We start from the raw sequence: 26,535 nt of genomic DNA, 5'->3' as shown, positions 1-26,535 counted from the left end.
TTCTTCTTCTTCTTCTTCTTCTTCTTCTTCTTCTTCTTCTTCTTCTTCTTTCTCCTCCCGTTAGCTGTGCGTTAGCGCCTGGACCCGGCGGCCCTGTTTCCGTTCCCCTCTCACCTCTATCTGTCACCATAAAACACTCGAGCAGCCGCCGTGTGTGTGGTGTGTGTGTGTGTGTGTGTGTGTGTGTGTGTGTGTGTTTGCCGTCGCGGTTAAAAATGACGCTGACCTGCCTTGTTAAGAGTCTATCAGCCGGGTGGAGGAAATGTCACCAGGTCTTGGAACAAGGTCACATTTTTCAACTCTTGTCTGCAGGAATCTGCTCACCACTCCTCCTCCTCCTCCTCCTCCTCCTCCTCGTCCTGCCCTCCTTTTCCACGCTGCCCACTTTCCTCCCCTCTTCTTTCTTTTTTACTACAGTTTCACTTTTATGTCTTTGCTTTAGTTTTGTTCCTTTTCCTTCCTCTCATGCACCTCTTTTGTTGTTTCCTTATTTACTCCTTTTCCCCTGAATCTGCTCACATATCCTCCTTTCATCGTCCTGTATTTGGCTTTTCTTGTCTTCGCTTGAACTCCCTTCGTCCTTCCACTTCTGTTTTTTTTCCCCTCTACACATTATCTGTGGTCTGGACACTAACGATTACTTTATTCTGTTGATTATTGTCTCGATGAATCAATTAGTTGTTCTGTGAAAATGGCGGAAAACCCTAAATCACATCCCAGAATGTTGTTTTTTTGTCACCGAGGATGAAAGAGACCAGAAAATGTTTAAATCATGTAGTTAATGAGCAATATCGTCGGCAATTATTGTAGTAATTGAGCAAAAAATGTGTGTCTGAGAAATCTGTGTATTTGCATGAGTTTGTGTGTCAACTTTCCTCCTTTCCTTTCCCGTTGGCGTCACCTCCTCTCTCCCTCTCTCCTCCAATTAATCCTCCTCCTGTGCTCGGCCTTGGCTCCCTGTACGAGCCACGGTGAAGCTTGTTTTGTTATTTGCATGCTTAACAGATTGTCCTGGGTGTGTGTGGAGCCGCTGCCCTGCAAGTGAAGACCGTGGGTTTCATATGGCACATGTACACAGCGTTGAGGTGAGGAACGTGTGCCTGCGTCACCTGACTACAGCACATATTTAAGGCTAGTAATTATGGAGATTAGCCTGACTAATTAGAATATTAAGGACAAGACTGTACAGCAGTAATAAGTGTGATGATCCAGCCTCCCTCCTGTCCTGTGTCAGGGCTCCAGACTGTGACAAAAAAGGTGGAATATGCCTTTTTTTCAGCTGTGGTGGCTGTTGTGTTGCTGTAGTGGTGGAAACTGTCACTTCCTGCCCGCTGAGCCGGCGTGTGGTGGCCGTATCAATCGGTAGTTGATTCAAGAAGGTGTTGAGCATCAGTGGAGACCGTGTCATGGTGCCCGCTGCTAGCTAAACCAGAAGGAGCTACAGCTAATGCACAGTACGTTATCTGGGTTAATTGGTGAAACTGTGAATTAATTGATTAGTCATTAACATCTCAGCAGTGATAGCAGGTGTTCAAATCAGTACGTTTTCAGTTTAAGTAACTTCACCAAATCCGGTGCCGGTGTGACCAACCGACACTTGATTTTGTCTTTTCATCATTGTGGCGTCTGTTTTTTTTTTATTTTTCTTTTTTTTTTTTTAATGCGGCCAATTAGCCTCGTTGGCTTTTAACAACCAAAAGATCATTTTAAGTCTGTCTTCTTCATCTTCTTTTTGTGTTATTTCTCTCTCCATGTGTCTGGCTTCCTCCCTTGCTTATCGTTTTTTTCCTCCTCCCTCCATTCTCTCGCTCTCTTTTTGATTGTAATGCAACGTCTTTCTTTGTATTCAGCAGTTTTCTCCTCACTCGTTAATTAAGAGTGTGGAAGGTGAGAGAGGCAGGGGAGAGGTGTGTGTGTGTGTGTGTGTGTGTGTTTGCCGCCGCTAAACCACCGTAGGTGCAAAATGCTTTTATGGCAGGAGGGATGAGTGTGTGTTTGTCTTTGTGTGTGTGTGTGCGATGAAGGCAGCAAAGGGGTCCTACTGGGCCAATCAACATTAATGAAATCAGGTGGGCCTGCATGTGTGTGTGTTTGTGGGAGTGCTTGGCTTGCAGAAGAGAGGGGATCTAAAAGGGGTCTAAAGAGGAGTGAGAGCTAATTAGAGTTCCCTGTCTCACAAGAGTGTGGATCAAACGCACAAACACACAACTCCAGGTACAGAGTGCACACTGTAGACATTCATTTATACACACACACACACACACACACACACACACACACACACAGCTTCAAGTGAAGGTTTTCAATGTCAGGGAGGACTGAGCACAGCTGGTGGAAAGACGACGGCGCGTGCATACTAACGCTGCCGCACTTGTGAGGACCGTCATTGGCATAATGTGAAGCTCCACTCGAACTTCCTGGCAACTTTTTTTGTGTTCTAACATCCTGAAAAGTCTGAACCGTGTTCCCGCTTCAGGTGGACGGTGCCGCATGACGATGGTTTGGATGTAATGACGCCCAACTCACAGTTTGGTAAGCAAGAAATGGAAAACACAAAGAACAAGTTCAGCTTGTCCTCTCTAAACAAACAAATCAGTAAATATCCATATAGAAAGTTAAATTCCCCTGAACTGATGCTCATACTCAGGTAGAGGTGTATGTTTTCAGTGGACTTTAAAGTGCTTACTTTGTAGTTAAACAGTGGTTTGCTGAGCCAACATGGCTGGTTTTCCTGATAGTATTAGTAATAATGGCAGTGTAGGTGTTTAAATGAAATGTACCTTGGTCTGAGTTGTTAGCAAGAAGCTGCTTACAGGAGGTGTGTATACATTAGTGCTGAGCCTTAATGTTCATACTGAAAGTCTGTTGAGCAAATATGTGCTGTCGTCCTGGTTTAGGAGGCGTTTACAGCTGGCATTAGAAGAACAAGACTCACACCAGATGCTCAGGTTCACATCCTGGTTTTCGTCTTTGGTAAGATCCATCCATCCATCCATCCATCCATCCATCCATCCATCCATCCATCCATCCATCCATCCACCCATCCACCGCTTAATCCTCACTAGGGTCATGGGGGGCTGGAGCCTATCCCAGCTGACTCAGGGTGAAGGCAGGTTCACCTGGACAGGTAACCAGTCTATCACAGGGCTACACTTAGAGACAGACAACCAAGCACACTCACATTCACACCTACGGACAATTTACAATCACCAATTAACCTCAACATGTTTCTGGACTGTGTGGGAGGAAGCCGGAGAACCCGGAGAGAACCCACGCTGCACGGGGAGAACATGGAGACTCCACGCAGGAAGATCCCGGGTGTCCTCACCGGGACGTGAACCGGCGACCTTCTAGGTGCGAGGCCATGATGCTGACCAGGTGAGTTGAACCAGCCAAAAACATGGTTTAAGTTTAAGTGATGCTGCAGCAGACTTAGTTTTTCAATGTGAAGTCATCAGGGTCCTTCTGTTCAGCCATATCCGAGTTTGAGTCTGAAACTTTTTAAAATCCCAAACCACGGATATCTAAAAGTGTTTCTGTGAAAAGAAACCCACAAAAAGTGCATTGTCTTTATTGTATTTCGAGAACCATTGAAGCTGCTGTAATCTGTACAAGTGGATCTTGTACTGCTGGATGTGATATGTTGGAGACAAACCAGGTGTCAGTGACCAATATGTCAGGAATACTCGTAAACAAGGAGACAGATATCCAATATGGGCCTGTGGTTGTAGTTGTTGACAGTGACTTGGTGAAATGCTTGTGTTTGGTGATGTTTTATGTGTTTAAGTCAAGTAAAGTTTTTCACCATTTGTCCTTTGGTTTAGCTGATTGGCTATGAACCACAAATGTAAATGTCAGACCTAACGATGTTCAGCCTCAACATGTCTGTTGTGGCTGAATGTGGAATTTAACTGAGTCCCTTGAAAATGTAAGTGTTTTTGCAAATGAGTTGTGAGTAACGGTCATGTGTAGGAGTCCCGGTGGATGTGGTGGTTTTCAGTGTGTGTCAAAGTCATAAACGTATGGGGGAAAAAACTATAGAAATTGTGTTTGTTTGTCTTTTCTCCAAAGTGTGGATCAACGTCACACTGCAGAAGTATGGAACGTGGCTGCATTGAGTAAGTGTACCTTCACAGTCATTCATGTATGTAATTGTTAGGGTTTGATTAATAGTAATAACGACAACACACATATTGATACATGACACTTACAGGATGGGGAAAGGAGCATTGAAAAGGAAGTTATGCGCTGTAGGCAGTGTTGAGGAGATGTGCCTTTATGGATGTCTTGAGTATGGACAGCAGGTAGGTAGGTAGGCAGCAGAACTGTGGATCTGTTGAAGTTCCTTGAGTGTTTGGATGAAGTACTGTGGTAAAGGCTGTTGTAGCTGGGATGGGATGGATGTGTGGATGAGTTTCTGCAGCTGGGAAAGGGACGGATGGAGGCAGGTAATGCTTTAGTGATGTGGTTGATGGGTAAAGCTGATGGTTAGATTCCTGATGTGAGGGGAAGTGACTTTGGACCAGTTATGATGGTCTCACGAAGTTAGTTTGGAGCCGTGGCGTGATTTGTGGGATGACATCAGCAACATGGTGAAACTGAAGTCCTTGATGGTGCAGTATGGGAGAAGAACACCTTGAGAGAGGAGGATTGGTGTTGATCAACTGGTGGTAGGACTGGAACCAGGAGAGGGCTGTGCTGGTGATGTTAGAGATGATGTGTTGAAGGCAGCGCTGAGGAGGATGACAATGTGTAATTTGCTGGTGTCAGAGGAGAGAAGAAAGTCATTGGAGTTTGAGATAGAAAAGGGGAGGTTGGAGATGGGTCTGCAGTTGTGTAAAATGTCAGAGGTTAGTCCAGGTTTAGTAAGAATGATGATGATGATGATGATGATGATGATGATGATGATGATGATGACAGCTGCAAGTGTGAGACTGAGTGTGACGAACCCAGTAGATGTGGGAGGAGTTTGTAGTTGTGGTGACACAGTTGGACAGCAGGTGTTGATGAAGTAGGAGGGGATCCAGTTGTTGGTGTCATGAGGTTGGAGATGTCTGATGAGGAGGCTGGAGAGTACTGTGGTAGACAGGTTGAGGTAGGACAGGTAAGTTGAGGCTGAGCAGATGCAGAGGAGGTTGACTTGTGGATGGTGTGTAGGTTGGTTTGTAAGAATGATGGGAAGGAGACTGAGGGACTGGGAGCTGTTGAGCAGGGGGTTGAGGATTTGGTTTGTTTAGGTGACCAGAGCTGGACTGTAGTAGCTGATAGCAGTAGGTGGATTGGGCATCTTCGTGTAGATGGATGGATGGATGGATGGATGGATGGATGGATGGATGGATGGATGGATGGATGGATGGATGGATGGATGGATGGATGGGTGGGTGGGTGGATGGATGGATGGGTGTTGAGGGTGGGGAGGTGGACATGGTAAATGCTAAATGGTCTGCACTTATACGGTGCTGGTATCCAAAGTGCTGTACAATGTGTTAGTTATTCACCTATTCACACACATTCATGTAGCAATGGTGACAGAGCTGTCATGCAGGGAGCAAGTTTGGGTTCAGTGTGTTACCCACTTTGACTGTGGAGGGGCTGGGGATGGAACCACCAGCCTTTGTGATTGGAGGAGAACTTGTTCTACCACCTGAGCCACAGCTGCCTGGACATCATGTCCATGATGTGGGATCCAGGAGAGGAGGGGAGATGGAGAGTAGTTGGTGGAAGGGAATTATGTGATTGTGTTTTTGCTAGAAGGTGGGACTGTCACTGAGGATGTGTAGGTGTTAGGGAGACCAGTGGATCAGACCAGATCCAGGAGGTGACCATGGCTGAGGGAGGGGAAGTTGACATGTTGGATGTGTTTGAGGTAGCTGAGTATGTCTATGAATGTGGTGGTTGCTGTGGGTCCGGAAGTCAGAGAGGTTGGTAGAAAAAAGCCATGATGAGCTGTGTCATGTAAGGGATGTGTATGAGGCTGGTTGGATGTCTGTCTGTCTGTCTGTCTGTCTGTCTGGCTGTCTGGCTGTCTGGCTGTCTGTCTGTCTGTCTGGAGCGGTGATGCCACAATTTCTGCCTTTAGAGGTTTGTCATGGTGTGTGTTTGGTGTGGGCAGGTTGAGATATTGTGTGTTTCAATCAGACAGAGGAAGTTCAAGTGGATGTCCAGTTTACTGAGAATGTCCCTGTTATTGGTGAGCTTGTGGGCATTGAACAGTGAGACTTGTATGTGGTTTGGATCACAGATGAGGTGGGTGCACAGGTGTGTTGTTGTGATGATGTCATGCAGGTGCAACCAGCTGACCACAGTGACTGAAGTGACAGTAGAGGTTTGAGAACTGAAGTCATTGCAGTGGGTGAGCAGAGAAGTTAAAAGTAACACCTGTAATGAGGTTAATTGTAGAAAAAGTAAGAGTGACATGAGCAGCCTGTAAATGGGAGGAAGCAAAAACAAGATAAGACTTAACGGAAGTATCTGTACTTTAGCAACTGAAGCGACTTCACACTAAGGAGATAGAAAGTAGCTGAACTTTGTTTCATCAGAAGAGGTGAAGTAAATGAACAGCACGTGGCAAAATTGAAAGTTGTTTTAATGTAGCAGCCCTGACTGTATGTGCCAAGACATCCATAATGTGACAATGTGTTGAACTCTGTGTCAGTCAGGATGAAGGCGATGAACAAGAGGACAAACTGTTGTTGTAGGAAGACGGATGAAGTCTTTGCTCATACATGTACAGTGTGGAGGTGCACATCAAAGAGGGGCCACAGAGTCTGCTTCATGTCTGCACTAATGTCGACACACACATGTGCCTGCCATGTGTTCGTGTGTGTGTGTGTGTGTTCGTGTGTGTGTGTGCGCCTTTGAACACACTTGTGCATGGGGTTGTGTGTGTTCAGGTACCTTGTACAGCGACGTTGTCTTGCTGGTTTCCATTAAGTTCGGGTTTGTCCTCGGCTACAGCAGCGTCTGTTATGAAACGCAAAGACAAGACAGAGTCTCAGTGGGTCGGCCCATAAAAGCCCAACCTGAGAGCCTTGTAACTGTGAGCAGCTTGAAAACAAACATGGGAATGAGTGTTTGTCCTGGAAACTACAGCTATGATGCGAATTGTAAGGGCATGTAAGCATTTTTCTCATCTGTCACTTCATTACGTCAGAAGATGGGTTAAAGGTTTGTTGTTAACACGGCGGATGTGTTGGTAATGCTTGTAAAATGTAAACTGAAATAGAAGTGAGTGACATAGGGTTGATCATGTATGCATGTCTGTAAAACTAGGTTTGAGATTGTCTGTTGTTCTATAGTCTATGATGTGTTATTGCAAAGAGTGTTGTAGCTGAAAGAATGTACAGGAAGCAGAAATGAGTAGCAGAGGAGTTGAAGTGTTGTCTCTTCTTTTATTGAGTCAGAGAAGTCAGGATGTGAATGGTGCCTGTCATGACTGTAGTGTAGGTATGTGATGAGTGGTGTTGGGGTCTTAGCAGTGTAACATATAAACGACATGTAGCTGTTGTAGAACTGTATGTCTTCTGTGTTCAGGTTCTTGGCATTGCTGTCATCAAGGAACTGTGATGTTGCAGCAGGAGAACTGCACCACATCAGGTCAAGACTGTGAGCTGTGGTTGGTGGGATGTAGGTGGTGGGTAGAGTGTGAGTGTGAAGGTGGAGGTCTGTGGGGCAAGTCTACACAGTGTCAGTGTGGGGAGCATCGTGCCTCCCCAGTGTTTTCTAGAGGTGTAGGTAGGGGGTTGTGCTACTGACATTTGTGACCAGTTGTTGGATGTTGGGGTGTGACACCGCGGTATATGTGTGATACAGTCTTGGATGTTGTGTGTAATTAGTCGACACAAAAATTCCAAATGGTGTCACTTATAATGCAGTGTAACACCCCCAACGCCAGAGTACTGCAGGTAGTTTGTTCATTGCCCACTGAACCCTCATGTGTTGTGTCCTTTCATCAGCCCCACTGAGCTTTACAGACGTCTGAGCAAACATGAATAATGTAGGCGCTAGTGGTTTCTATGTGGGTAGTATTGAGACTTTTTTGGAGTGGAGTACTTCCTGTTGGAGATTCAATTAGTGGGTCTGTCCTTCTATTGGTCGGTGGCTGTGGAAGGGGTGGGTCCAGCCCCAGAGCTCCTGGGTATTTAACACAGTCGGAGTCCTGGAGCGTCAGCGGAAGCGTCAGCCCCTGGAGTCAGACCTCATTGTGTGAAGACCGAATTGGGTAAAGACCTGCGAGTCGACCTGCGCGAGTCCACCGAGCAGAGGCACCGCCAACGCCACACCACTCTCTTCGCACAGGTAAGTGCCTCAACCTTTCCTCCATTTTCCATTTCCAGGTTATACACACACTTGGCATGCCACTATGGTATAATCACAGGTGATGTGTGTTTGTGTAATGACAGAGGGCGTGGCCTGCACTAATCAGCACCGTATATAAAGGGGAGCACAATTCTTAGGTATTCTCTCCACTTCAAACACCACAGACTACACACAAGATCTGAAAAGTCACCGTTTGTCACACGCCTTTCAGAGGGATGCAGGACTCTTCTACATAGCTACATTCTTGACACATACTCACCAAACTACCTCCTGGTTTTGTTGCACATAGCCAATAAGAACCAATTAACCACCAGTGCTGCCACTGCTGCTTCAAGACATGCAGCCTGGTACATGGCCCCGGTAAGGAAGGTAGAACCAGCACTCAGCAGCACTCATCACTTGAAACATCACACCTGGGCCAACACATCTCTCTGCAGACAGACTGTTCAAAGGTTTTATCCGCAGATGACATGAGAGTGACTCTTGACAGACCAGATGGATGGGCCCATGGCTGGATGACTAATGGACACAGAGCTCCACTTCAAGTCTGGCACCAGCAAGGTGGAGGTGGGCTGCAGCTACCGGCTACTCTTACGAAGGATGACTTGTATGGACCTTTTCAGGTTGAAGAGACACTTCAAATCAATCAACTCACAACACCACTGCCAGTTTTTAAGGGATACTTCTTTCAAACAAACAGTGTTAAAGGAAAGGACCAACTCCACATGTCTCCACAAGGCCTTGACTTGTACTCCACACAATGCCCAACCACATACCTCTAAGAACTCCACACTTACTTTCATAACCAACACTGACTACATTGGTTGCACATTCTTTGTTGCAATGTTTCTTTGTTATTCCTACCTTCAGAAATGACAATAAAGACCTACCATGGCTCATTTTGGTGATTGCTTTTCTGCCCCATTTCACTGCCTGTTCACTGCACATGGAATGTACACACATATCCTGCCTCACCCACCACGTGCTGCAGTGTTCTCCAAGGCTTTGGACAAGACCCAAAAAACAACAACACAGCTGCTACTACAGAAAATGCAACCCTGTAAACCTCCACCCCCTTACAAACACCTCCATTACTGGCTCCTTGGCCTATGGAATTGCCACTTGCTTGTCCACCAAATACATTCTCCCTAAACAAACACTGGTTAATTCTTCACATATTCAGGTACACACCCTAACCACACCAACCTGGCAACTTCATACTTGGACTGGACTCTCAGTCTTTCAGGACTGTGATACAACACTTGATATGCATATCCACAAAGACACAACCACCAGAACTGAACCATCTCTGCATTCTGCTAGACAGTCTTCACCTCTACTACTAATACATATGTCGGCAGCCTTTCACACACTTAACCACCACATCCTCTGTCTCACAGTCACTGAGCTTGGCACCCCCACATCTGCCCTCCAACAACATAGCATCTCAGGGTATCCTCCAGTGGAGAATCAAACCACAACACCTATCCATACAGGTTCCTCACAACTCAGTACTCTGTCCCTTCCTCTTCTCAAAATACACAACCTCACTTGCCACAGCAATCCACACACCATATGCTGATGATACCCAGCTCTTCCTGTCATCCCCCCCACCAACCTCACAGTCCCTACCCAGATCTCATCATGCCTTGCATATATCTCAACCTCTCCAACACTGAGCTCCTTGTCATCCCGGCCACTCCCTCTCTGCAACAACAAATCTACATCCAGCTTCATTCAACCCAGCTCAACTCAAACCAAAACAACCCACTCTGCCACAAACTGGGGTCTCATGATTGATGACCAACTAACATTCAAGACTCATGTGGTCTTCCTTGCTCAATCATGTCCATTTGCCCTGTACAACATCAGGAACAGCAGACCTTTCCTGTCTACACATTGCTGATCCACAACACTACAAGGGTGTCTTCTCTCACATAACTTCATTTCACTTTACTCTGGGCACACTGCAGTAACCACCTGAGGCATTCTGGTGGACTGTACAGTTTGGTGGTGACTGCTGAAACCAACCAACCAACCAACCAACCAACCAACCAACCAACCAACCAACCGACTGACGGATGAACCAACCAACCGACCCACCAACCGACCCACCAACCAACCAACCAACCAACCAACCAACCAACCAACTGCCTCAACAATCTCTACACTCAACAAGCATTCACGTTGTGCACTGGATTTATTACCAATGTCTTTCTTGTGTTCTGACCAAACACTGCAGTTCCTCTTCCGACTACGATACAAGCACAGAAGACACAAACAGGATCTTCACAAAACATCACTACATCCATTTCAACCCACAACACATATACCACTAAAACCAACAAAACATGCAACACAGCTCCTCACTGGCAGCCCTCCCCACATCCACAGTCAAACCTCTGCAGATGATCCAGAGCAGCAGCAGCAGCAGCAGCAACTTCTCTACCAGCCACAAACGGCTTCTCCTCTGTGCTTATAAATCACTACTTTCAATTCTTTCCTTTTATTACATCCCCAACTACGTACTGCTTAGGAGACACTTGCAACATACAAAACCAGGTTATGTCCACAGCTCCACATTTACATCAGCTGTAACAAACATCTCCTTCAAACCTAATCCTTTCCTGACAATCCTTACATGCTCAGCTGACGGACTAACATGTATCTGTAACTTACTGACAGATTTCCATCCACTATCTGTACAACACTTAATCCTCACTAGGGTCATGGGGGGCTGGAGCCTATCCCAGCCACCTTAGGGCAAAGGCAGGGGACACCCTGGACAGGTAACCAGTCTATCACAGGGCTACACTTACAGACAGACAACCAAGCACACTCACATTCACACCTACGGACAATTTACAATCACCAATTAACCTCAGCATGTTTCTGGACCATGTGGGAGGAAGCTGGAGAACCCACACAGAACCCATGCTGCACGGGGAGAACATGGAGACTCCACGCAGGAAGATCCCGGGTGTCCTCACCGGGACGCCAACCGGCAACCTTCCAGCTGCAAGGCAACAGTGCTACTATCTGCGCCACCCTGCAGCCCTCTGACAGAACTCAGATTACTTACCTGATCATTCCACTGCCATTGACTACAGGCATTCTTCTATCTACAACATTACATTCACTGTGACTTCATGACATCAATGACGACCATTACAACAACAGAAATCCTGCATCATGGGATATTGTCAGACCTGAATGCACTCCAGTACAATACAACCAGGTTCAATGTGTAGCTGTCACCTAGAAACACAAACAGCTACACTGATCAGTACAATACACCTGTTTAACATTATTCAACTAGCACCACTGTTCACCTTTCACCACAATTCCACACATTTTTGCCCGACTCAAACCATGACATCACACCGCAACAGTCCACACGGAGGACCAGTTAGTTGCTCACTCGCACACAGGAACTCAACCACAGCCTGATGTCAGTGAGCACTTGGTGCTGACACATGGAAGGAGTCCAGCTCCCACGGTGCAGATCTCTGGTTCCAGTCCACACAGTGTCCTCATATCACCTCACCAGTGTTTTGCAGAGGTCCAAGTAAAGGGCTATGCTGACAAGTACCAACTGACAATTTTGAGAAGCTGTTGGGGAGACCCACTTTGAACACACTTTGGATGTTGAGGTGCTACACATGGTACTGTTTTGGATGTTGTGCAGATTAACAACACATCAAATCCAGGACAACACCATCTCAACATCAAACTCGTTTTCAAACTTGGTCGACCCAAAAACTTCTCAAACACATCACTCGTACAACCCCCTACTTGGACCTCTCCACAACACCAGTGTGGTGTCATGATGCTCCAAACTCTGACACTGTGTGGATCTGAACCACAGCACACCACCTCAACCTCTCAATAGCACAAGCACTCTGTCTGTCTGTCTGTCTGTCCGTCCGTCCGTCCGTCCGTCCGTCCGTCCGTCCCATCACAGACACATCAGTCACACACAACATCTGCTGTAGTGTGATCTGGCTGCATATGCAGCATTTACCTTAGAAAATGCATCATTGCCTCAACATACACAACCTATTTCACTGCTTCTGGAAGCTGTCATCACATATTTGGGACCACATACTCCACTACAGCATCTACTTCAAGACATACACACTCACCACTGTTGTTACTGTTGTTGTTGTTGGCAGCGTGCAGCGGCTCCGGAGACGGGGAGGACGAGGACGAGTGCTTCAGGGCGTCCTCCACCCGCTCCCTCCTCTTGGACTCAAACTCCAGCGCCTCCTGCAGCTTCCTCTTGGCCTTCTTCTCCTTCTTCAGTCGCTTCTGGATGGAGGCTGCAACAGAATCACATTCACAGCTGAGCCACCTTCTCACTTGCCTCAACGTCCTGCACGTGTTCGCCCCTCCGCCGTTACCTCGGCTCTGTAGTTCAGACGTGAGCTGCCGTTCCAGGCTCTCCCTCATCTCCCGTTCTCTGTAGAGCTCCATCTTCAGCTCCCTCTTCTCCGCCTGGATCTGTTTGTCCTGCGCCCGGGCGTTTTCCACCGCCACCTTCAGCAGGCCCTGAGGACAGCACACATCTCCTCAGCAGCATGCACCACTGTGTTTGATCGTCTGACTGCTTTGTTCACTGCACAATGACGATTAAAGGAATTCTGTCTGTTCCTCATTACACATGCATCAAGTCTGTGTTTGTGCACAAACATTAACGTCCAAACAAATCTTCATCACTGAAAACTACGCTGCCCAACAAGGGTTCACACTGTCAGCTTCATACAGACTCGTCCCAACAGCCGTCTCCTCTGAGCAGCAGCAGCAGCACTCTGAAAATCACCATACATGACGATGACGAGCACCAGCAGAAGGCAGCACAGTCTTCTCCGGTCACTGTAATTAAAAAGTGGCTTTTCACAAGATCACTGGAGGTCACCCTCAAGTCTGTAAGACAAACCTTTCTGAAGCTCCACAATGGCAAGACAGTTCTATAAACACTCCCTGAATCCTCGTGTCAGAATCACAAGTCTGCGTCCAAACAAGCTCCATTTTTGGATGTTTTGGTTTTGGAAACAGGTTCTGTGAGACGATGATGGTAAACATTCCCATTTTCATGACAAGTCTCCAACTGTTCTGCAAGTGGCAGGTTTTATGGTCAACTGCTGGGTTCCGGATCATTTCTGATCCCACAATGTGAACCCCTGAATCCACAAGCTGAAGGCATCGCTGCCCCACAGTCAAGCTGAACCTCATCACCAACCTTCCACAGAGCACAACATGGAATCACCTCAGACAACTTGGAGGACAAATGCATAACAATCCCTCAAACATGGACCAGAACGACTCCTCACTGCTACACAAACAGGCTGGGATTCCCTCCAAAGACGGCGTTTCAACAGTAAACTCTTCCCTAAAATATTCCAGAAACCTTTCACTTTCATACGACACCGCACCTTCACAAACACTCACCTGTATGTTGGTGAGCAGAGTCTCCACCGATGAAAGGCCGTCGGCGAACAGGAACGGGGCAGGAAACCCAGGCGGCAGGCTTTGACCCAGCGAAGACTCTTCTGTTGGGAACACACGATGCGACTTTACATGTTTGTCTTTGTCTGGTGGAAACCGCTCCACAGACACAACCAGCAGCTCATCCTTTACACACACCAACAAAGCCACAAACCACATGACATACCAACTTCGCCTCATACTGAGTAGTAGTAGTAGTAGTAGTAGTAGTAGTAGTAGTAGTACTTGTTCTGACCAACCACCATCACACATGAGCCCTGCAAGTTCACCCAGCATGCACTTTGTGAAGTTTTCTCTAGTGTATGTACAGTGCTGTTTGACAGCTACATCGGTCAGAAACTCCCAACAAGTGACAACAATGTGACTGGAAACAAACTACAACTCTGTCATTACAAGTTTACAGAAGAAGGAGGAGGAGGAGAGGAATCAGGACGACGGAATAAGAAGCGTGAAGAGATGAAGATACGAGGAGAGGAGTTAGATGGTGGATGTAGATCTGCTGTGTGTTACTGGGTGTGTGTGTGTGTGTGTGTGTGTGTTTCAGTGCATCTTAATCAGCGTTAATTTCACAGCAGAGTTAACCCAGTTGTCAGTGTGTTGGGCATTAAGGGCTGAGCAGACACTGTGACGCACTCACAATGAACACACACCCACAAATCAGGGATGTCTTTAATCCAGCCAATTAGTGGCTCACATGAGCGTCTGAATACTAACGACCTCACCCACTCTGTGTGTGTGTGTGTGTGTGTGTGTGTGTGTGTGTGTTTGCTCTAATTGATTCCTCCGATGCTGCTCCGCTGCCTTTTATACCTTCGTGAGCATCGACGTTCATAAACTGACACTTCAGACTGATGGAAACCTGCCGTCACAAACACAAGACGGATTCTTACAAAACACACTCTGAAGGAACAATTTGATGCTAGAAGCCCCACAATAGAAACCTGATCTCAGAACATCTGGTTCTGGTTCTGCAGCACCTTCATCTACTGACCAGAGTTCTACCTTCACACTGTGAATGTTCCAGAGGTCCAGGTCCTTCAAGTCCACAGAGGGGGGTCCAGATTGATCCCTTTAATGGACTTTTTCCATCATTTCTGAGCCTCAGAACTTCATCAGTCACCTGGATGGATGTAGAACTGATCTGGTGTCAGGTTCTACCAGAACCCAAATGTGTTCTTCCTCCTAAATGTCATGTGTCTATCTGCTGTTCTGATGAAGTTCTGAGGCTCAGAAATGATGGACAAAGTCCTTTAAAGTGATCAATCTGGACCCTCCTCTGTGGACTTGAAGGACCTGGACCTCTGACGGGTTCAGGATGAGCTGCGTGTAGCAGGACATAAACAGAGAGGGAGGAAGTTAAAGCTGCACAGAAGAGGAAAGGAAGGATCAGACGTCAGTGACTCTGAGGTCCGTCTGTTTCTGACTCCACAACTTGAACGTATTCAATCAAAGCGAAGCAGCAGAAAGCGAACGGACACAATCTGGAGCCGCTCGGCCGCCGATGGAGCCGGCGAGGACGTGACGCTGCGAGGTCATCTCTGATCACAGCGTCGCTTTACTGCTCTGTTCTGCTCCTAATTGCTGCAATGCATCGTCCAGATGGAGGCAGAGCGTTCGGCTGTTGTCCTCCCCAGAGAGCCACGGCGACACTCTGAAGTTTCCTCATCAGCGGCGGCGGCGTGGATTTGATGGACGCTGAGGCTGGAGTTGTGCTGAAATCCAACTTCAACAGGCCTCAGCAATCACATCACTGTTTTAACTGCTCTCAGAAACTCTGCCGTGGATCTCAGATTACAATACTGAAAACCATTGATTTGCATTGATTTACACTCATCAACAACACAAGCCACATTTACAGCAGCTTCTGTTTACACGACTCTATCTGGGAAGATTACGGAGCTCAAACTATGTGTTTTATACGAACACATATCATTTAATGGTGTTACTTTCATATATATTTCATGGATTTCATGTTTTTGAATTTTCTCATCAGGTCTGCTTTAGTTCTTTTGGGGCAAAACCATAAATTTCTCTCTTTTTAAGCAGCTACTAAAACACTACTTTGCCTATTTTATTGGGAGCTCTTCACATCAGATGTATTTCCTACATATGCCAACACACACACAACACATCCATGTATCTATAAATGTTCTTCTTTCCTTCACAATGTTTACACATAACATTACTTTTTATTTCCTTTTTTTTAACCATTTCCATTACAAACATCAATATTTTTATCTTCACATATTTTGATAAAGTATGACGTTTTAGTTTCTTTTTAAATCTTATTCAACATTTCCAAATGTTAATTAACTCCTTTATTCTGGCAAATTCCTGATCATTTATTGTTTGAATTCTCACAGTAAAAAATACAACCAGAAAGGCTCAAAGCGTGACCAGCATCCACCACAACAACCTGTATTTTGATAATAAGCCTTTTGTCATCATCGACTGTTTCACTGCTTCTACATTTGCTCTACAACACAATCATTCTGCTCCGTTTTTGCCGCCACACTTTCAGTTTTTGATGGTCGTAGTTGGTTATAAATTAAAGCGACGGCTGATCCGCGTGCACCAGACGCTCGACTCCGCCGCCTGAAATCCATTTAACCCCCAAACTCGACTAACCCGAGTCGACTGGTCTCAGGCGGACCTCCGGCGGGTCTCAGATTGAGACCTCTGGTGCAGCTCTGCTCATTGATTTTTTCGGGGCTGCTGCAGCTGCTGATGTGTGCAGGGAGGAGTCGGACCGAGCAGACGTGTCAGAGGGATGGAAAACGCAGAGTGTGATGGAGGGAGGCCCCGCATGCTTTTAGAGCCTGACCCCGCGACCCCTTTTAGCCCGACTCCTTCACTTAGCCCCCCTCCCTCCGTCCGTCCGTCCGTCCTCCATCCATCCCCTCTGATTGATGGCTCACAGACAGCTGATCGATAGGAGGCGCAACATCCTGACGCTTCCCATTCGCTGTTTGTCCACGACTCTGTGTGTGTGTGTGTGTGTGTGTGTGTGTGTGTGTGTGTGTGTGTGTGCGCACGTATAAATACAGTAGATGAGGAAAACCCTCCTAAGTGAGGAGATTCATCAGCTGTCGACAGCAAACGGGCGAAGGTCTGGACTGAGGTGTGTGTGTGTGTGTGTGTGTGTGTGTGTGTGTGTGTGTGTGTGTGTGTGTGTGTGTGTGTGTGTGTGTGTGTGTGGTCCGACCTTTGTCCTTTGTGATTTTCTTGATGGGAGCCGAGCTGTTGAGTGAAACATCTGCATCGGCCGACACCAGTCCTGCAGAGAGGAAACAGGAACACACTCACATTACAGGTTCACTGTGAAACCAACAGGCCACAGCTGACAACAGTCTCTGCTTTGATTAATTACAACTGATTGTTTAGCACCTTTCTCTATGAAATGACACGTCGTCATATTTTCTCAGTAGGTCGTTAACCTCAACTGAAGTCGTCGTCATGGCGCCCGTTGTTAGCTACACTCCCACAATGCTCTCTGCTCACTGATCTACAAACTGTCTCTAACATGCCTGAGCTTCTTCTGGTTCTGGTTGAATCATTAAGAGCATTTAATCAGTTAACAACGAGTCATGAACATTCCTGCTGACTCATGATGTCTAGAATCAACACTTCAGTGGTGTCCAGTTGAACAGTATGCACGCTACCAGATATCCAGTCTCTGAACTGACTCAGTACAAGTTCAGTTCAGTCCTCTGATACCTAACATTTAAAGGATGAAAGACGCAGTGACTCACTCTGGGTGCACATGTAGAAAGACTTTGTTTGTTTGTTTGTTTGTTTGTTTGTTTGTTTGTTTGTGGTTTCATACCAAGTCTCTCCGGCGAGCTGGAGGCTGAGCTGCTGGGCTGCGACTGCAGAGGAGTGTTGGTTTCGTCCACCGACGGAGACAGAGAAGGACTGTCGCACACTCGCTCCTGAACACAGAGGAAAGCCCGGTTCTGTCGTGTTCTGTGGTTGGTATCAACTTACACAGCTATTCAGACATCCATCCATCCATCCATCCATCCATCCACCATCTCTACACCTTCATCCTCACTAGGGTCATGGGGGGCTGGAGTCTATCCCAGCTGACTCAGGGTGAAGGCAGGTTCACCTGGACAGGTAACCATCCTATCACAGGGCTACACTTAGAGACAGACAACCAAGCACACTCACATTCACACCTACGGACAATTTACAATCACCAATTAACCTCAGCATGTTTCTGGACTGTGGGAGGAAGCCGGAGAACCCGGAGAGAACCCACGCTGCACGGGGAGAACATGGAGACTCCACGCAGGAAGATCCCGGGTGTCCTCACCGGGACGCCAACCGGCGACCTTCTAGCTGCGAGGCCACGGTGCTAACCACCGAGCCACCGTGCAGCCCCTGTTCAGACATGAACACTTTTACTTCTGTGCTTCCTTAAAGCCCTCCACACTCTCCCAGCTGCACAAGCCAGGGAGGACTTGACCTGAGTCACAAACCAATAGCGGTCTAGTTCTGTGTAGCTCCGCCCCCTCGCTGCTGAACGAATCAGGATGAGCAGCAGGACACCCAGTGGATCACAACAGTCCAGAACTCAAAGATGTTTAATCTACTGATACAGAACAGAGCTGCAGCTCATTTTGGACTTTTATGCTTGAAAACGACAGGTGAATAGTGTTAGCTTAGCATTTAGTAGCATTATACATGGCAGTACTTTCATTTTATGAGACTACAGAAGACAGTAAAGTACTTTGAACTGAAGCGTTTCATCAGACTGCTGCGTCTGTCAGTGCTGTTAGTGACAAGTTCACATGTTCATATAGAATAAAACGGCCATAAAACCAAAAGCTGCTCGCTCTCTTTTTAAAACTGACAAACTAAAAACCCAAATTCACACCGGTGCCATTTAAACTTTAACTTGTGATAAACAACCCTGGTAGCCGTTGGTCACAAGTCCGCACACATTCTACAAGAATGGAAACTTCTGATCACAGTTCTTCCTACAGGAGTTCCTCAGGGCACCTGCTGGGATCCTCTGAGGTTTTGGTCTTTCTAAGTTACCTTGATGACGGGCGCGCGGTGCACGTGGGTGTGTATCTGCTGGGCCGCGGCGGCCATGTTGGCGATGGTGCTGAGGTGGTTCATCTGGGACATCGCCATGGCAACGGAGGCAGGCGGCAGCCCCATGGGCAGCAGGGGGTGGGGCATCATCATGAAGGGCAGGTCCAACCCTGAGAAGGACACATTTTGTCAGATCAGCCTTTAAAAGCGACAGCGGTTCAGTTCCAGACTTTTTAACGGACAACCACATGAAAACCTAAACAGAAACCTTCCCGACACTTTCCTAAGAGTCCACTGGTGTTACCAACGCTCACATCCTGCAGATGTTGAACCATCTACATGTTCCACCACGCTGAACGTACCGACAGCATCTGGTTCTGAGCCACGCTGCATTCGTCTTGTCGTTTGTGTCATTCTGTGTCTTGTTTGTCTCATTTTTGTGCTTTTGTGTCTTCATTTCATATTTTTTTGTGTTTTTTTGTCTCATTTCTGTCATTTTGTCGTGTTTTCCTGTTGTTTCGTGTCTCTTTATGCTCGTTTTGTCACCACATCCTGCTGATGTTGAACTATCTCCATGTCCCCAGATGTTTCCTCTCTGCTCTGCTCATCAGATGTAGAAAGATGTTCCTCCATCAGCTGGATGTATCTCCAACAACTGGCTCCTCGGTTTTAACTTCAGATTTGGTTTTTCTGAATGACACTGACACACAGATGCTCAGTCCAAGAACTGCTGGACAGTTGACAGTTCAGCAGTTCTTTCAGTTTCTCAGCGTTCTTGCTCTGATCAATGGTTTAAGCTGATTCTTAACTACAACCAGGTTCTGGGATCCACGGGTTTGACCTCTGAAGAACCGGTCCGTCACTTCCTCTTTCGTCCGGCCACTCGATCGGCGGCAGTGAAAGCGAGACAGCGACACGCTATCGTTTAGCGTCTGTGAACTCGTGCTGAACTTCACCTCGAGGCGTCGTCTCCGTTTCAGACGTCTCGCTAATAAACGTCCACAAAGACGAGGAATGAAAAGCGTGGAGGTCGGAGGGTCGGAGGGCAGAACCTCGTTCAGCCTCAAGTCCTCCATCTGCTGCTCCTGCTCCTCTGTCTGATCCGTCCTACACTGTTAAACCACACCAACAGGTTTCACCTGTTCAGCGCGTCCATCACATGACCGGTGTTCATTCACACGCTGCCACAGCATCATTTATAGACACTACTTCAGTCTTTTAGTCGATTTTAACTGCATTTAAATCATCAAACAGGATTACTTCACAAATATTTGCCTGAACATGAAGACAATTATATAAATTAAGGATTGACAATTTATAAACTATTTGCTGTTTTTCACGATTGTTGTTAAATCTCAGATAATATCGACTAAAATTGAATTTGACAGAACATGATCCGTATTAAGGACTGAATGACGCTAAATAACTTATAGAAAGAGATTCAACCTGTTTAGTCCAATTATTAATAACATGTGGTGACATTAGTTCGGATTCAGTTTCTTTGATCAGATCTTTACTCAGTGAAACGTTTGGTTGTTTTACTGACGTGTTGGTTTGTACATGAAGGAGTGAAGATGTGCCGTTCACACTTTCTGGCTGAATTTATTCATTTCATCACATTGAACAAAGTCCCTGTTAAACATGATGTGCACTGTACGGTGTGCGCCTGTGACCTTCCATTATTTAAACCTGTATTTAACTCTTTACGGCCGTGTTTCCTCGTGGCCGCCTGGTTTTCGCCGTTCTTTCTGGGTTTTACGGTGAACTTTGTTTCCTTCTCTCTGCTCCGCCTCTTTCCCTCCATCACTTCCACCAACTCGTCCTCTGACCTCCTGAACGTCCCACCTTGACCTCTGACCTCCGACCCTGAACCCGAGGAGTCGCCTCGCCGACGAAAAACAAAAACCCGAAACAAACACAGAAACTTGGCGCTTTCGCCCAACGACACAATAACACTGATTGGTGTTGTCGTGACGACCGAGGCGACGGGATAATCAATGTGAGTGTTTGTCGCCTCCCGCTGCTGCGTGTGTGTGTGTGTGTGTGTGTGTGTGTGTGTGTGTGTGTGTGTGTGTGTGTGTCGGCTGATGAATTGAGTCATTTAGGAGAGTGTGTGCTGATTAATCCGGGCAGAGTGTTAATACAGGAGATGGAGCAGATTAAATGGCGTACATTAACAAATACTGCCGCCCCTTAAACACACTCCAGGCCTCGCCGTGTGTGTCTGTGTGTGTGTGTGTCTGTCTGTCTGTGGTTGTGTGTCTGTTTGTGTGTGTGTGTGTGTGTGTGTGTGTGTGTCTGTGGTTGTGTATCTGTTTGCGTCTCACTGTTGGCCAGAAGCTGCTGCTGCTGCTGCTGCTGCTGGAGCTGCTGCTGCTGATTGACAGCCGATAAGGCCGGCCGACTCCCACCTCCTCCTCCTCCGCCTCCTCCTCCAGCTCCTCCTCCTCCTCCGGACGCCGGAGCGCCGCCGTGAGCTCCGGCGGGGGGGCTGGTCAGACGCTCCTTGTCCCAGGAACACTCGCTGCCTCCTGGGGACAGACGGACAGACGGACACCGGCGGGTTTTTACTCGTGAGCCATTCAGGACGCCAAACCGGGTTCTGTGAAGTGTTCTGTCTGGATTCTGAGAAGTTCTGATGGTGTCAGAGCTGCACTATAACACGTTTTAATTACTGCTCTTTAAAACGGCGTCCCGGGTCTTCATCAGAATCAGAACACACTCAAACTGAACCCGAACCAGGTGGACGAGCATCATTGGTTAATTGGTTGAGTGATTCTATTGGACAACGAATCCAGAGGCGGGAGTTGCCACGGCGACACCAGAAACACAAAACAGTTTTTATGGGATTTCTTTCTGAACACATGACTCTTGTTTCACAGACGCGTCCTGTTTTGCTCACAAACACATTTTATCGAGTAAAACCACAAAAAAAACAGAATAAAAAATCATCATTTGCTCTTTTACAACATTTCCCCGAAACATGACACCAAATTCCTGCATTAACATCAACAAATAAATTATTATTTTACAGATAATGAAAAACAAAGGATTGAAAATATTAATTAATCACATTTTACTTTATCATTTATTTGGTTAAATAACATAAAACATCGACTGAAATCCCAGGAAATTAAACTCATGATAATAAAACAGGACAACGTGTCAATAAAATCCGTCGTCGTGCATTTAAATCTGTAAAAAACATTTATTTTCTTTTTTTTGTCGCCGTTTTTGGACGTTGCAGGATGAGTTCTACATCTTTAAACTTGTAGATTTCATATTTTTTTGCAGTGTGAGTCCAGCTGACTCCGGTGGAGGCTGGAAACCTCATTCGTGCCTTAAACTAAAGGTTCTGGTACCGCCGGCGATGAGGAGGCGGGTTTGGCGGGTTTGCTCTGGGCTGCCTCTCCTCCAGCCTCGCTCCGCTCCTCCTCATCCATCTTCATCTCCCTCCATTAGTCTGAATTAGCGAGCGTCTCTCTCTATTATTGCTGCTGAACTCCCAGAGCTGCTCACACACGAGATGACAGCTGGGCTTCATCTCCGCTGGTCCACCAGGGAGCAGGACCAGCACACGGCCAGATGTTCTCCTCCACCTCCCTCCTTCAGCCTCCCGTTCCTTCCTTCCTTCTTTCTTTCTTTCTTTCTTTCTTTCTTTCTTTCCTTCTTTCCTTCTCTTCTCTCTGATTCAGCTCCTCAGACTCATTCAGGTTTTTCGTCTCTTTTCTCTTCCTGTTTCTGTTTAAAGGACGAGTTAGAATCATGTTCAACATCCACAAAGTCGCTGTTCGTACTGCACTGGAGCAAAACAACAAAATCAAATCAAATCAAATCAAATCAGATAAAAGCTGTGGGATGCTGTGATGTTCAAAAGCTCTGAAAAATGTAAAGTTTCTAATTTACTTAATTTTTTATTTCAATTAACAGCAATTTTTTTTTTTTTTTGCTGATTTAAATAAAATAAAATAGTATAATTTAATTTTTTTAATTTTAATTTGTAAAAGAAATCATTTGTAAAGACACAGATTTCTTTTTTTTATTTATTTTTACACTTTTTAAAGATATTTTAATCCTTACTTTACATCGTTTTCTCCAAGTACAGGCAAAGATTTGTAAATTAATCCTTTTTGCTCATTTAAATACAGTAAAAATACGGATTTCTTCTTGTTCATTCATTCAGATTTTTTTGCTGCTATTTCACTAAATTTTATCTGTAATTGAACTAAACTGGACTTTTTGAATCCTTAGTACACTTAGTTGTTCCTAAAGTATTATTTACAGCAGATTTATAAACAGTACAAACTAATTTTATGCTCACAAAATAAACTAAAAATACAAATAATAATAATTCCCAACGTGTTTTTCTACATCTTGTCTGTCATTAGATAAGAATCCAGTTTTCAGTCTTTCGTATCAAAACGTTTCCTGTTTAAATACACATCAGTCACTTAAAGGTGTTTGTTGCTGATTTAAATCCAGTAAAAGACAAAATTACTGTTTGTAGAATTACAGATTTATCAGGTGGGTTGTTTGATTTTACTGGAAATTATCTGTAAAAGAACAAAACAGGAAAAACGTGTCAAATACAGTCAGTTGGTTTGTTTAAGGTTTCAGTTAAAAACGTTCCTACAGCGTTAGACTAAAGTGATTCAGATTAAACGTCCACATTTTAAGCTTTTTGTTCTCTATAACAGTCCATGATGATGGGACGTTGTGTTTGTTCTTATTGTGAGATAGTTTCTGGTTTCTGTTTGTTTGTTTGTTTGTTTGTTTGTTTGTTTGTTTGTTTGTTGTTTTTGGCAGCAGATCCATCTACAGTGACTTTAAAGCGTCCTCCTCTCCAGGTACGACTTCACCAGGTCATATCAGAGCAAAGAACATTTTAATATTACTTCATCAGTAATCACAGCAGAAATGGATCAGAACCGACTTTCACAGCAGAACCATGCAGCGACGAAACCGTCCAGTGAAAGAGAAACTTATTTCCCAGAAGCTCAGTTCTGGTTCCCAGATCACAAATGAGTAACTTCCTGGTTAGACGAAGACTCAGCGGCCGGTTTAATCTGTAACTGTTGGAGGACGAACGACGTCCAGACGTGTTGGAGACGAGTCCACCGGGCCGTCCTCCTCGGACACATGGATCATCTGGGTTTCCTTCTTTCTACACAGAATACAAACTGAACACGTGAGAGCTTCGGCGTCCGACGCCTCGCCGCCCTACATACCCGTCCTCTCATTACGCTCTGCCTCCGTCCTCCCGTCGCTTTATTTGCTTTTCGTGTCGTCGCTCTGCCCCATTGTCCTCGGCAGTTTCCCAGGCCGGTGTGAGTGTCTCCCACAAAGGGAATCGGGTCGGACAATGAAAAGGAGGCTCGCGCAAAAATCACTCTGAATGAAATAAAAGAAGACGGAGCGACGGAGAGGAGGAGGGAATAAATAAAAAACGACAGGGAGAGTAACTCTATCGGCCCATTTGCCAGGTCAGCTGAAGAAAAGCAAAGTGGAAACAGGAGATCGAGGCTGGAAACAGAAGGACGGAGGCGACGCTCGCCTTTCTTCTGCTTTTTGTTTTCTGTCCTTTCAATAATTCAGACACTAGCAGAGATTGAGTGAACCGGAAAACATGCGTCTTTGTTTTCACGCGAAAAAAGAAGAAAAAAAACAAAAACGCTCCAGTTTCTGATTGTCGGGATCCAAACGTCCAGTTTCTGTCGCCGCAAACGGAGAAAATAAGAACCAGCAGCATGAAACCCATCAGCTGGTTCTGGTTCTACACTCACTCCATCTGATGACCAGAGTTCTACAGAGGAGGCTCCAGACTGATCACCTTCATGGTCCATCAGTGCAGCAGACAGACACATGACACGTTCAAATGTGGGTAAAACGGTCCTTCCATCGTCTAGAACTGGTTCTGACCGTCACACATGCTGATACCAGCCTGGAAAGTTTACCCTCTTTAAAGGTCACATGACTTTGCGCTGTGAATTAGTCTCCCGGGTCAGACAGAGGACCCAGTATAGAACCCTGTGGAACACCACATCAACATTTCTGCTCCAGATCCGTTTCTTCTCCGGATCGCTCGTTCAAAATCCTCGTTTCTTTTTTCGCAGCTCAAACATAAAACTGAAGACGGGAGAGAAAAGTCGGATCCGCCGATGAAGCTCGACCCGACGGTGAGCGTCTCTGACGTCTTTCTGTGGCGCTGGTCGGCTCTTTGTCGGCTTCGGATGGAACAAAACCAGCAGCATCTCCTCAGAATCAGCTGGTTCTGGATCCACTCTAACGTTAGTACCGGCCTGAGCAGAAGGTCCACGTTGTGCACTTTTGAACTTTTCCAGCATTTCTGAGCTCATTTTTGGTGTAAACACTAAATTCCTGATGTAAATATTAAAGAAACATTCGATTGGACGGATTTACTAGCATTCATGAACGTAGAGACAAACAATCCGGAAGAAAAAACATAAAACCACGAATGTTCTGAGGCAGGTCTGGAGCCACGAGGAGGTTTTTTAGTCGCTAATCATCAGCAGAATAAAAAGTTCCTCAGACATAAACGTTCTCCATAATGCAGTCATAACCAGTTTGCTTTTAACACCTGAGCTCCTGCAGGAGGTCATTCACCTCCACGGACTCATCGTCATGGTGCCCGTAGCTGCTAGACTCCCCCTGGTGGAACAACCAGGTACTGCAGCTCATCTACGCTACGTTACTGACGTATAATATATTCGGATTCTGAACAACAATTATATGATGAACTGATAAATGTTGACCTCTCTGGTACCTGTACAGGTGTGTTTCATATGTGTGTTTTGTGTACGTTTCGTGTGTTGTGTGTGTTTGTGTGTGTGTGTGTGTCTGTGTGTGTGTGTGTTTGTGTGTGTGTGTGCTACCTGTGTTGGAGTGCAGGTCGTCGTTGTCGGACTCGTTGCCGTTCTGCAGACTCATCATCATCTTCATCTTCTGGAGCTTCTGGAGTTCAGCCATGGCTGCTGCTGTCAGGCCTGCAACACACACACACACACACACACACACACACACTGTTAGCATCGTCGCTAACAATCATCTCCACCTTCATTCAGTTTGTGAATCGATATCATCAGCCGCCCTAAAACCCGTCCACTCCTCTGTTCCTCACAGCCGACCAATCACAGCCCTGCTTGCCAGCCCGCACAGGTGTTGCCCGCCGCTACCCATGATGCTTTGCAGCGAGCCGTGACACACACACACACACACACACACACACACACACACACGCTGACTGCTATCGAATTGTCTTTGAGTGTTTTGCTGAAACGTTTCGGTGAGTTTCAGACGCCTCGGGCCTGGTGTGTTTTCACTGATACACAACAAAAACCAAACACACACACACACAAACAAAGAACACACCCCCGCCGCGACACACACACACACACACACACACACTCTCTCTCTCTCTCTTTTGTATGGACTAAGATCCCTGGCTCTGTGCACTGACCTGGAACTGACTTCTATACACAACAACCAGCAGAGTGAGAGAGATGACCCTGTGTGTGTGTGTGTGTGTGTGTGTGTGTGTGTGTGTGTGTTTATTGTGCGAAACACCACCGTTTTGTGTGTGAGTGTGTGTGCACGTGAGCTTTTGCATTGTGCTGAGTGTGTATGTACAGTTGGCTTTCATGT

The 26,535-nt window shown here is 46.2% G+C and overlaps 1 protein-coding gene across 1 annotated transcript in view; it reads right to left on the bottom strand.

Annotated features, from left to right (window-relative positions):
* LOC103363055 (dachshund homolog 2-like) overlaps positions 1–26,535 on the bottom strand; it is a 90,381-nt gene that overhangs the window by 5,794 nt on the left and 58,052 nt on the right. Inside the window, exons 3-11 of the mRNA XM_008289653.1 lie at positions 25,767–25,877; positions 21,201–21,404; positions 18,874–19,043; positions 17,654–17,759; positions 17,033–17,104; positions 13,771–13,871; positions 12,723–12,870; positions 12,465–12,641; positions 6,898–6,963 (exon numbers count right to left, since the gene is read on the bottom strand). Of these exons, the coding sequence (XP_008287875.1) occupies positions 6,898–6,963; positions 12,465–12,641; positions 12,723–12,870; positions 13,771–13,871; positions 17,033–17,104; positions 17,654–17,759; positions 18,874–19,043; positions 21,201–21,404; positions 25,767–25,877 (1,155 nt within the window). The remainder of the gene's footprint in view (positions 1–6,897; positions 6,964–12,464; positions 12,642–12,722; positions 12,871–13,770; positions 13,872–17,032; positions 17,105–17,653; positions 17,760–18,873; positions 19,044–21,200; positions 21,405–25,766; positions 25,878–26,535) is intronic.

This window comes from Stegastes partitus, unplaced genomic scaffold (genome assembly GCF_000690725.1).
Source record: "Stegastes partitus isolate 25-593 unplaced genomic scaffold, Stegastes_partitus-1.0.2 Scaffold628, whole genome shotgun sequence".
Classification (NCBI taxonomy): domain Eukaryota; kingdom Metazoa; phylum Chordata; class Actinopteri; family Pomacentridae; genus Stegastes; species Stegastes partitus.
Note: the sequence above shows the minus strand (reverse complement) of the source record. Positions and strands in the feature narration are given on the sequence as shown.